The 11,864-nt window shown below is 41.6% G+C and overlaps 1 protein-coding gene across 1 annotated transcript; it reads right to left on the reverse strand.

Moving 5' to 3' along the window:
* Positions 1-1,754: 1,754 nt before the first annotated feature.
* Positions 1,755-3,708, reverse strand: LOC108034580 (E3 ubiquitin-protein ligase ariadne-1). The gene has a single exon (XM_017109513.3). It carries the CDS (start codon positions 3,509-3,511, stop codon positions 1,967-1,969), a length of 1,545 nt encoding a protein of 514 aa, XP_016965002.1. The 5' UTR covers positions 3,512-3,708; the 3' UTR covers positions 1,755-1,966.
* Positions 3,709-11,864: the final 8,156 nt, after the last annotated feature.

Here is an 11,864-nt window from a genome sequence, read left to right on the forward strand (position 1 = left end):
GACCGTTAAGCCCGAACAAGGGGCCGAGGGTCTGTGGTTGGGATTTTGCGGCCAATAAATAAAATTAATACGAACGCACTTGAGCACAACTTGACCAGGGAGCAGGTCTTCGACGGAAGGACTCCGCTTTTTTTCCTGAGGTTTTTCTTCCCATCTCCTCCCCCTGCTCAGCATTTTTTCTCCATTTTTAGCTGTGTGTTTGGTTTGTTGACTTGTTGAATGAGCCGAAGACCAAGGGCCAGGCACAGGCCAACTGTTGACTGGCACTTGCAGCCTTATGGCCAAGCCGATATTGTAGGTAAATAGAGATGAGAACCGGTGCTTAAAGTTGGGTCGAGGAAAGTGCCTAAGTTCTTGAGGTACATTTAAGTACGTTAACTAATTTTCAAAGTAATTGTTTATGGAGAGTGAAATTATTTAATGCACTTATTATAACACACTTTCTAAGCAAAGAAGATCCGCTAGTATAGGTTTTGCAGCTTATGTTCTCAGTTATTATCCCATAAAATATTTTTTATTATTTCACTAACTAGCTTTTCAGATAGAAAAATCTTAAATCATTAGTTTAAATATCTCACCTCGTATAATCGTGAATGAAGAGCGCAATCAATGCAAAACTTCCGCATCCAAGTCAATTATGATTACAGACTAAACTTTCACCGCATTCTGGAAAATATACTGCCAATTGCCCACAGTAATTCTGGCTTCCCCAAATTCTCAAGGCGTTCCCACAATGCATTCATAAAATAGTCAACTCCAGGGTGCAACTTCGCGGCAATTGGAAGGCTGACACGTTGATGACCCCCCAATTGAACTGCCATAAGAAATCACTCTGCGAGGGAGAGGACTATTTGTGGGGGTGGATGGGCTTGGGGAGGCCGAGGGGGCTAACTCTGCACCGCCCACTTTCAACACTTGCCACAACAATGGTGCGCAAATATTTACCAGCCAGCCGCAGCGAAAAGGCGAAGGCATCGGATCAGCGGCTTGAGTCTCAGCCTCAATTTGAAATCCAATAAAAATTAATTGGAAACTTCATCACGGGTGCGAAAATTCACACTCTAAGCCAAAGCGGCACGACTTGGCTGCCGTTTGCCGTAAATCTATTGGCCAAGGCTTTTCCAGTTCCCAGTTCCTGGCCCCCTCTTCACTGTATCCACACCACTATCCACACGTTTCGTTTTGCACCTGGCGGCGTTTCTCTTGGGGAGGCATCGCGATAAGGAAATATTTTTCATACGGCAGGTCGGTCGGTCGGTCGGTGGGGTGTGCATTTCGTTCCATTCCATTCCGTTATTGGCCATGGCAATATATGGCTTATTTATGATTTTCCTTTTGCCATGCCATATCTCTCTGGTCCATTGTCGACATTAATCGCTTTGCTCCGCTGAAAAGTATAACATGAAATTGGGATTGATTTATGTTATAATTACAAAAGCCAGACGCATATTAGGGGGCCGCAGAGGAGGGCAAACAGTGGGGCTGGCAATGTGGATATAGATCTACACTTTCAAAATATTCTGTTTCTAGAATATTATTTTCCAGTCAACAATTACAAGGTAAGCACGGCAAAAATGGTATTTAAAGTGCTTTATAAAAATGTGTACATTTAAAATAAATAATACTAATGCTTTATTAATATTTTTATGTTGATAAATCTTAGCATAATAAATCATTAGCTTTAAAAATCCAATACCATATCAGATTAAAAATATAATTTCCCCTAACCTATAGAATTACAAAACTTTTATATATCCATGATAGTTATGAAAAATGTGGTATATTATCTTCTATTCCTGTATCACAACTTAACAATTTGGAGCGCTCATGGTCGAATCGACTGAAATCAAACCGACCAGAGAAGAAACCAGAAGGAGTATTGTGTGTCTGCTGATTGAAAGTCTTCAGTGAAATGTCCGGTTTGCTTTTTTTTCTGTGTGTTGCTAGTTGATGATGGTGTGGGGCACTATGTAGCCGGGTCCTCGATAAAGTCCCACCAGTCCTTTTCGTAACCCTCTCGCACATGGCAAAGGAGGACATGCCTCCGCTTTTGGCAGTAGTGCGAAAGGTCCAGGACCTTTTGCTTGATTTCATACAGATTTTTCACCGTAATCTCGCGCTCCAAGCACTCGGAGATCTTCTCGGTGGCCATTTCCATATCCCGCTGGTTGTCCTCGAAAATGATCTTCTGATTGTTGTTCATCAGGTAGAAGGCGAAGACATAGCTGTACATCAGGGTGCAGCGACATTGGCAGAGAACATCGACGGCATTGCGCAGAAACTGCACCTCAATCCAGCTCATCTCCTCCTGCATGTCATCCATTTTGGCCTGCACATTGGCGTACAGCTTGTTCTCCATCCTCATGCTCTGCATGTGGTTCATATATCGGTTATAGTAGTGCAGATATCGGGCCATCGAGGAGCGATACTTTTGCTGGGCCAGGCGGGCCTGCTTGGCCTCCTCCTCGTCGAAGCGATTGCAGCTGTACCAGGACGAACCGTGTGGCTCCCAGGAACCCAGACACACCCAGCAGAAGTCATAGCGGCAGGAGGGATTCTTGCAGACCATGTGATTGCAGCCACCATCCTTCTCAATGGTCACATTGCACTTGGGACACTGCTTGGTGTTCTGAGCGATCCAGTTGGATGTCTCCGAATCCTCAAGGCACTTCTTGAGCCACTTTTTGAGGGAGCTGCAGCTGGCCGGCTCATGCCAATTCTCGCCACAGGCAAAGCAGAACTGGTGGCCACACTTGCAGCGAACTGCTCTTGGCTCGGCACAAACGGCCTTGATGGCATGGGTGCAATTGGGTGCGGGACACCATCTCATCAGGATGTTGCACTCCACAAAGGTGTTGGTTATGAGCTGCTGGTATCGCTCCACAACCTCGGGATCATCGGCCAGTTTCAGGAAGGACACATAGTCCACCAGGATATCGCAGTTGGCAGCCGGACACTTGATGGTATTGGCCAGACCCTCGCTGCAAGTCTTGTTGGCTAAATATTGTTTCCAGCAGGCAGCGCAAAAGCTGTGTCCACAGCCCAAGCCCTTCAGCTCCTCGCAGGGGCAAAAACAGATCCCGCACAGCTTTTGTGCGCAGCAGGATGTGGACACTTTGCTCTCCGAGTCCAGTTCACTCTTCTGCTCGAAGGGATTCACCACATGGGCGCGCTGGAAGAAATCCCGCGGACTACTTTCGAAATAGTTCTCGAACAGCCGCTCCTTGTCCCACTTGAAGTGATTCAGTATGATACGAGTGACCTGCGGCGCTAGGTTCAGGACATTGTTCACCTCATCGATGATATTGCGCTGGTGCTGGACGATCTGGTCCACCGAGAGGACCTTGTAGACAAAGTCATCCTCGGGACTCCGATTGGGAGTTTCCGGCAAGAAAATTTCCGTGCAGGTATCCTCGCTGTCGCTGTCGAAATTCCCGCAACTCATGTGACTGTGTAGGGAGCGATGCGAGTCACCGTGGTCCTCGTCCGAGTATTCAGAGTCGGAGTTCATATTACCAGCATGTGGGTTGTATTGTATCGGAATGTATCTCACCAGAGTCCTACAACATTTGGAGCTGACAGGATGGGGACTCTTAACAACACAGCAACAACAATCACAGCAACAACGTTTTTCGATAGAAGGAATACTTATTGTGTGTTTAATGTGATGAAATGTTCTATTTTCTTCGTTTTCTTCTGAAGACTGAACCTACTCGGTTGACACCTGTCAAGATTTCGTTCTAATTCAAATTCAGATTAGATTACGTTTTTTCGTAAGGCCATTTCAGTCTTCTAGCGTTGTTACTGCTATAATTTTGAACCTCTTTAAAATTAAAAATTCGAGCGTAGATTATCTAAGAATTCGATTACAAACTCGTAGAGGTATCCCACGTCTAAATCGGGAGCCAATAGCTCAAGTTATGAAATCTGGAAGTCGAGTTTTTGGGTCCCACTTTGGATGCCATTGGAAATACGGGAAAATCCGACATGAAAATGGGCTAAAATTTTGAACCTCTCGAAAACGAAAAATTTAAACGTAGAATATCTCAGAATTCGATTACAAACTCATAGAGGTATCCCACGTCTAAATCGGGGTCCAAAAGTTCAAGTTATGGAATCTAGAAGTCGAGTTTTTGGGTCCCACTTTCGATGCCATTGGAAATACGGGAAAATCCGACATGAAAATGGGTTAAAATTTTGACTCTCTCGAAAACGAAAAATTTAATCGTAGATTATGTCAGAATTCGATTACAAACTCATAGAGGTATCCCACGTCTAAATCGGGAGCCAAAAGCTCAAGTTATGGAATCTAGAAGTCGAGTTTTTGGGTCCCACTTTGGATGCCATTGGAAATACGGGAAAATCCGACATGAAAATGGGTTAAAATTTTGACTCTCTCTAAAACGAAAAATTGAAACTTAGATTATTTAAGAATTCGATTACAAACTCATAGAGGTATCCCACGCCTAAATCGGGGTGCAAAAGCTCAAGCTATGGAATCTAGAAGTCGAGTGTTTGGGTCCCACTTTGGATGCCATTGGAAATAAGGGAAAATCCGACATGAAAATGGGTTAAAATTTTGACCCTCTCTAAATCAAAAAATTTAAACTTAGATTATCTCAGAATTCGATTTCAAATTTATAGAGGTATCTCACGTATAAATCGGGGTCCAATAGCTCAAGATATGGAATTTAGAAGTCGAGTTTGTGGGTCCCACTTTAGATGCCATTGAAAATACGGAGCATTTATTTGCCTTTTGCAACAATTTTAGGTTTATGCATTTTTGAGATCAGGCGTTTTTAGTTGTGAGTTGAGAGACCATCCAAATGCATGTGGCCAGCGCTTTCAACGCATTCTCACATGCAGACTAAAAGCTTTTCGGGGTATATATTTTTTCATAACCCCTTCGTGGCATAAAACAGAACAAAGCAATGTCTCAAGTGGCAAGGGTAAGGCACGTAAATAAAAAAGAGGAATAAAATCCAGGAAAAAAACACACACATGCGATATGTGAAATGAAAGTGAACGAGCGAACAAGGATAATGGCGGCCAGAAAGGGACGGAAGAAGGACGAGGGAGAGGGTAATGAGTGTGCATAATGCAGATGCAGATGCAGGATACCCGTCCAGGATCCCAGGAGCAACCCAATCCAGTCCATCTCCAGCACTCATTGAACAAACGGGCTCAATCTGCCATGCCGAGATGCACTTGGGTATAAGTACACTCGGAGAAGAGCTAGTGCATTTTCGTTTAATTAAAGAATGCATAAATCCTTAGATATAATAAAATTGTATTTGGCATCATGAGTAGGTTTAATTATTGAACTAATCTAACTTAGGTAAGAGTGTTTAATTAAAACAAATATTACCAAATATTTTTATTACTTTTAGATATTAGCAAATATCAAACTTTTTCAAATTAAGAAACAGAAAAGCTGACTTATTTATAGGTAGCATATTTTTTTTAAGCGTCGCCGATGTTGTATACGTGACTGTATGCATTTATAAAGGAGAAACACATGGGCCAGCCTTTGCCTTCACTCCATGCTTTTATTTTTTCTGTTGTATTTTTTATTTAAAACAAAAGCCGCATAAAATACGCGAAATACAGTGGCCCGTTCCGGGATACAAAAAAAAAGTAAAGCGAAAAGAGCTGGCAAAAATCATTACAAATAAAAATGCAAAGTCGCCAAAACAGCAAAGGCAGCCTCAGAATCCCTTTCATCAGTCTGCAGGGTTGCAGATCCACATTCTCGCCCTCTTTTTCACCATCCAACATCTTTTCAAGTCACAGCCAAATTACAAGAAATCCTTTCGTGCGCGTGAATGCTTTGGTGGAAAATGCGGAAAAGGAAATAATTTGACCATTTGCTGCAGAAAAAAGGCAAATGGAAAAAGATGGATCGGAGGAGGGCGGCTGCCAACGACTGGGCGTGGCCTGGGTCACATGTGGAAAATTTCAAGAATTTCTCCTGCTTGCCCCATGCAAATGCAATGGCAACAAAGATGCGCCACTTGTTGGCCACGACGCTTTATCATTGCCAATCGCATCGAGAGGGGCCAAAAGAAATGGCCAGCACCGATGATGATGGTCAACAGCGATGGCCCTGTGACGTGACCACGCCAAAAGACCAAAAGACTGCCCGATGATGATGCCAAATAGCTGATAGGCCAGGCCAACAATCCCGGCCTGGCCAACTGGCATTTCCCTGCGCCTACTTAAAGTCCACTGTGGAAAATGGTTGATTATTCAGAAACAGAGTTAAAATAGTTATATAATTTAATTACGATTTTATATATAAGTACTGGATAGAAAAGAAAATTATATTTAAAACTCTCAGGGAAAAATATGAATATACTACTTTTACTAATACATGGGGTTTCTATAAAAATAAGATCAAATTTAATTTTATTTACATTTTAATATTATTGATTTAAAGTATTGTAAAACTCTTTAGATTAAATCAAAGTACATCGTAAAATATATTTATAAATAGTTAAGGTTCATGAAATGGTTGTATAAGCCTAATAAAAATTAATAATTAAATTAAATACTAATTATAGTTTCCACAAATATTTTTTTTAAGTTCATGGAACAAACTGCGGAAGTAAAAGTTACAAAAATACTTAAAACTAAATTTAAAATTAAGATAATATTAGTGTTCTAAATTTTCTAATTGTGATTTATTAATCGTAGAAAACCCAACCATTTTCCCCCGTGCATCTGATGTGCCTGCATATTTGCTGCGAAATATTCTTGGGAAAAATTTCTCCGGCTCCCCAAACGGTTCTGTGGCCCAAAGGATGTTCGCTTGGAAATTCATGTAAATTAGCCAGGTAATTACAAGCTTTATATCAGCGGCAAACGGATGTATGCTGATCGCGGCGATAAATGCGTTCGCCCGCTTCTCGCATTATAATTACTCTCTTGTCTGGTATTGTGTAGTCGATTTGAAAAGCAAAAATTAGCTGGAAATCAACGAGCATGAAGCGCCGACACTGTAGAAGAAAATCAGCGCTCGGAACTAATTTGATTTTGATGCGACGCGGGGCCCAGAGAAATGATATAGAAGAATGCGCGTTTGGAGCCGGGCTCCCAAACTCATAATCAAGTCGCCGTGCGGCATGAGTTATTACATTAACGGTTCGCATGGACAGCTGGATTTATGTTTTCTCTGCGCCACTGATCGACCTTGACTGGCGGTTTAACAGTAGCCGGCCAGCGATGAATTCGTGTATTAATTATATACGAAAATTAATTTCAAGTTTCGAGTCTGTCAGAGATTTATGTGAATTTCGTTTTGGTCTGTAGTCCAGACTTTAAATTCGTTTTAGATGCGATCCGGGTGATCATTCATCAAGTGGTTCGGTGGAAAAATGGGTTAGGGGAGCAGCTCATACATACATCATAGAATCATCTTGAAGATGGATTAGTTATAATAGGTTCCGGACCACGTGACACGCTTGCATCACTAATTCAAAATTGTTTGCGGTCTTTTTTTGTATTTTCTAATAACTTCCTTTTCTAACCCTTTATTATGTTGTATTACTTGCTCTTTGGAGTTGTCATTGCAAAGCTCTTTCATCTCTGGCCTCAAAGGAAAATCATTGCCAAAAATTTGCTTTGAAAACGATTGTGTTCCACTGCCACCCCAGGGCATATCCTTATCACAGTCCCACCCCCACAGTTTTCCGCAAATACTTCCAATCAAAAAGGAGCCTGCAAAAAAAGAATATTTGTTTCCTTGTGACAGGCGAACCAAAACTTGGGTGCGAAGAAAAGTGAAAGTGCTCCCCCACTTAGACATTCAACCCCCGAAAAAAAGAAATCAGCAAAGAAAAACTTTTTCCACCACATATGTGGCCTCGTACGCGCAGCTGTCTCTCTCCGCCGTTTGGCGGCTTTTCGCCTTTGAAATTGAAGCATTTCCGCCATCTTTTCTGGGTGGAATGGTCGCCGTTAGGGTTTTTAGGGAAAACGCTGCCAACGAAGAAAGTGCGTTAAGAGGGAAAACTACGCCACTTCAAAGTGGCAGTTTAGTTAGTAAGTTGGCCCACAAGAAGGCAAATCAGTGGGCTCAGACTTCAAAGCGGGTTTTGCATTTCGTCCGCCAATATTCTCGCGCTTTTGCGGCTTCTTTCGGTGGTAACCCCCACCCTTTTTAACCCCAACTCTTGTTAACCCCCCGCCGTTGTGACATAGAGAACGTTGACTTTGGTTTTCAAAAACTTTTTCGAGGGCCTGCTAATATGTGTGTGTGTATGATTCAGAACAGGACTCTATGAACAGGACTCTCTGACCAGTGAAAGTCCTGCTGCGGAATTTCGCGTGCTCAGTTGACATTTAGTGGACTTGACGGGTTCACACTCGTCTAAGTGGGGGGCGGTGCTGGTTTTTATGCCGTTCTAATGGGTACTCAGGGGTGGATCGGTTGTAATTAAAGCAAATTACACAGGGTTGTATTTAATATATCAAAAGTTACTTACTCTTTAATCCTTAAATATAATTTATAAAAGACGTAAAATATTTTTTACATATTTCTGATTGTGAAAAAAATCTTTTGTATCAAAAGTTCAATTTAACTGTCTTTTACGAATTTAAAATTGTATATTTTGTGCTTGGAGCCAGCTTATAATTTTTAAAAAATAAATTATGTCCTTTTAATATCCTATTCATTTTTTGATAGGATACATCTGTACTTTTCAATTTAAATCCGTAGAAAAATTTCTAAGCATCATTTCAGAAGTCCTCTTTACCATATTTTTTATAATATGTTTAGATTATCTGGTCGGCCTTTAATTGTTTGATTCGTTTCCCTCGGATTTTCTTTGTTTTTTCTCCACATTTCTTATATATTTTTTTTCTGTTTGGTCCGCGACTGTCTGGCACGTCTTGGTAATATCTTGGTGTTTGTGCGACTCTGTTTTCTAATGCACGTCACGTGACAAAATTGTATAATTTCCAAAACGGGCAGCGGGCCGCACGTCGCCCATTGCCATTGTGACATTTCCGGTTAATTTGGCGCCAGCTCAGCCGGGTTCCAGTCTCGTTTCCCCTGCCCCTGCCTCTAAGCCCTCCTCCTTTTGGCCCTCCATCGAGCCAAAAGGCGACTGCCACATTTTTGACACTTGGCCAAGCAAAAATCACAGCGCAGGAAACATTTCCTTTCCCTTTTTGGCCAAATCGCAATTACCTTTCCCTCTGGTTAGCGTTAACGCTGGCTCTAACGTAATCGTAACTTACTTTTCCTTTCATTTTGTGGCCGCCGGCGGACGGACAATGCAAAGATCAATGCCAGTCGTAGTCAGAAATTAGTAAGTGCAACTAAGGCGAACCAAAACGAGGGCGCCCACTCAATTCCCCAGCCCCTTAGCCATCGCACTTGGTCTTTGGAGCAGCAGCCATGCCATGAGTAACTGACATTAATTCAAATTGTTAATTCATGCCTGTCACGCTTTGGTACAGCGGTGTCCCCACAATATTTCCTAGCCCGGCTCTAATGCACTGTGAAAATGGGAAGGTCATGTCTTGGTTTCCCAAATGCATTCCATTGGTAAGTCAACCAACAATTATAGCTGTCAAATACAGGGGTGTCTCAGTAATCTGTTTTACAAAAACCCAAATTAAATAGATTATTTTGAAGCACCTTAATAGGAGGCTTTTTCTTGGGATTCTAAGACCGCCAATTTGGTGTTATAACAAAATGCACTGCTTACTTCTAGGCACCTCCTAAAGTGATATTAAATCGTTTTATGAAAAATAGCCTGTTTATTTTATTAAAAATTTATAAAATTAAATGTATAATCAGTCGTATGTGGGGACTGAAAATGTATTTTTAAGTGCCCCTTTGGGCATGGCTATAAATGAATTATATTAGATTAAATTATTAGTTTTTAAAACAAGCTTAGAAGAACATTGCTCTAAGATATTTCCAATAAATAAAGTTATGAGACTTGATTAAATATTTGTATCATAAAATTTTGTATAAAAGTCTAAAAAATTTCTCAGGTATTTCTACTGCCTTTCCTTCGCCCAGTGCAACATTCGAGTCTCTGTGTGGTGATTGTGTTGACGTCTACTTGGCCGGCTGTTGTTATTGCTGCTAATCCAGATCAGTGACCAGTTCCACTTAGTAAATACAATGGAACAGTGGGTGCTTTTGCGTGTGCTCCACCAGCAGTACGAATACCTCTAAAACCGCCAGAACCACCAGAACCCCCGCCCTCAGGCCATCGACAGCCACGACGTTAATTAAATTATGCGACTCCAACTTCATTACGAACGTGGTCCTGCCAATCACACCAGTTTGCCCCCTCTTGGGGGCACATTTCATTCTCAATGAGAAATTAAACCCAATCATTTGAAGTCTCTATCTGTGTGTGCAACTTTTTTCCTTCAATTTTGATTTCAATTTCAATTTTTATTTTTTGCTGCAGTACTTTAGCGCGGCGTTCTCGAGTGCAAAATGAAAGTTGTTTTTAGAAGTCGTTTCTGGCTTATGGTTCTGATTTAGCTGTGATCTCTGTGGCTGGCACCACTTGGCCATTGGCTTGGTATTTTGGCCAACTGACGTCATAGCCTGTCCCCCACTTATTGGTATACCATTTGATTTTTTCACTTATTTATTTCTATATGCAGGCCGTGCAATTTATATGCATGGCCTGACTTCTCTCTCTCTATGCTGTGTATTTTTTTCACCAGCATTTTTTAATAACATTTTCAAATGCCATGGCATTTATTACCATACTTTGCCATTTTTTTCGCTCGCTTACTCTTTTATAACTCTATAAAGCGCAATCAGAAATATTTATATAGCAGGCGGCAGCTGGCAAAAAACACGTTAACTATGCCATTGCTTAGATACTTAGATACAGGCACTTATGAAGTCGTAACAATGGCAACAACTCAATTGTGAATGAAACCGATACAGTTGTAATGGCTGCGACAAAGGTGTGGAATTCAGTTGTTAAAATGTGACTTTAGTTCCGCAGCATTATGATTATGTTTTTGAACTCACTAGACTTGCAAGGATAGGAGTAAAAGCACAACCGCTACTGTAACTTAAAAACCTTGGAATACAAGATTTGTTTGGTCTTAAATCCGTTTTTACACAATTTTCCTTTAAAGACCTCACTTTATTTGCATGCAATTAAATTCAGATGCACGTCCTTAATCTTTATTGCATTTTATTCACGGATTTTCAGCCGCCACTTGAGCGTAATTATTATGCGATATCCCTCAGAAGTCCTTTGTTTCAACCCCTTCGGCTAATTAGCAACGAACATCATCCGCACGAACAAAAAATGCAATCAATGAAGAAAATGCATGAACACTTGAGTGAGAAAGCAGGGAGCCAGGACCAAAAATGAAAAAAAAAAAACGAGGAAAAAAGCGAAGAAAAACCCTTGAACAAATAAATGCAAGCGAGGTCTATACAGCCGGGGCTAAATGAAGTGTAGGCTCAAGTAAAATGAAAATAAAAATTGCAGCAAAAATGGGGAGAAAAGAGATGAGAGATGGAAAGCCAACAAAAAGGATAACTCGTGATGGGGCTCGCCAGGATTCTGAGGTGCACTTGAAAATGGAATTTATGCTTCATGCATGATACATCATCATCATCATCAGCGCCGTCGTCATCTCGTCATATCACTCCACTGGCATTTTGGTAATGCAATCGTACGCACAGCTACCAGAACTCCAGAGTTCCGTCCTCATTGTGCTCGTCATTGTCGTTTGCCGTTGTCCTCGTACTCGCACTCGCACTCGCACTCGCACTCATACTCACACTCGCACTCACACTGGCACCCATACCCACACTCGTTCTCCTGCTGAACTGGTGATTGTCGTGATATATCCCATCCAGG

The sequence above is a fragment of the Drosophila biarmipes genome, chromosome 3L (assembly GCF_025231255.1).
Source record: "Drosophila biarmipes strain raj3 chromosome 3L, RU_DBia_V1.1, whole genome shotgun sequence".
NCBI classification, from domain to species: domain Eukaryota; kingdom Metazoa; phylum Arthropoda; class Insecta; order Diptera; family Drosophilidae; genus Drosophila; species Drosophila biarmipes.

What these genes read in the sequence shown, in the direction of transcription:
- LOC108034580 (XM_017109513.3), bottom strand. Translation starts at nt 3,511, where the DNA reads ATGAACTCCGACTCTGAATACTCGGACGAGGACCACGGTGACTCGCAT.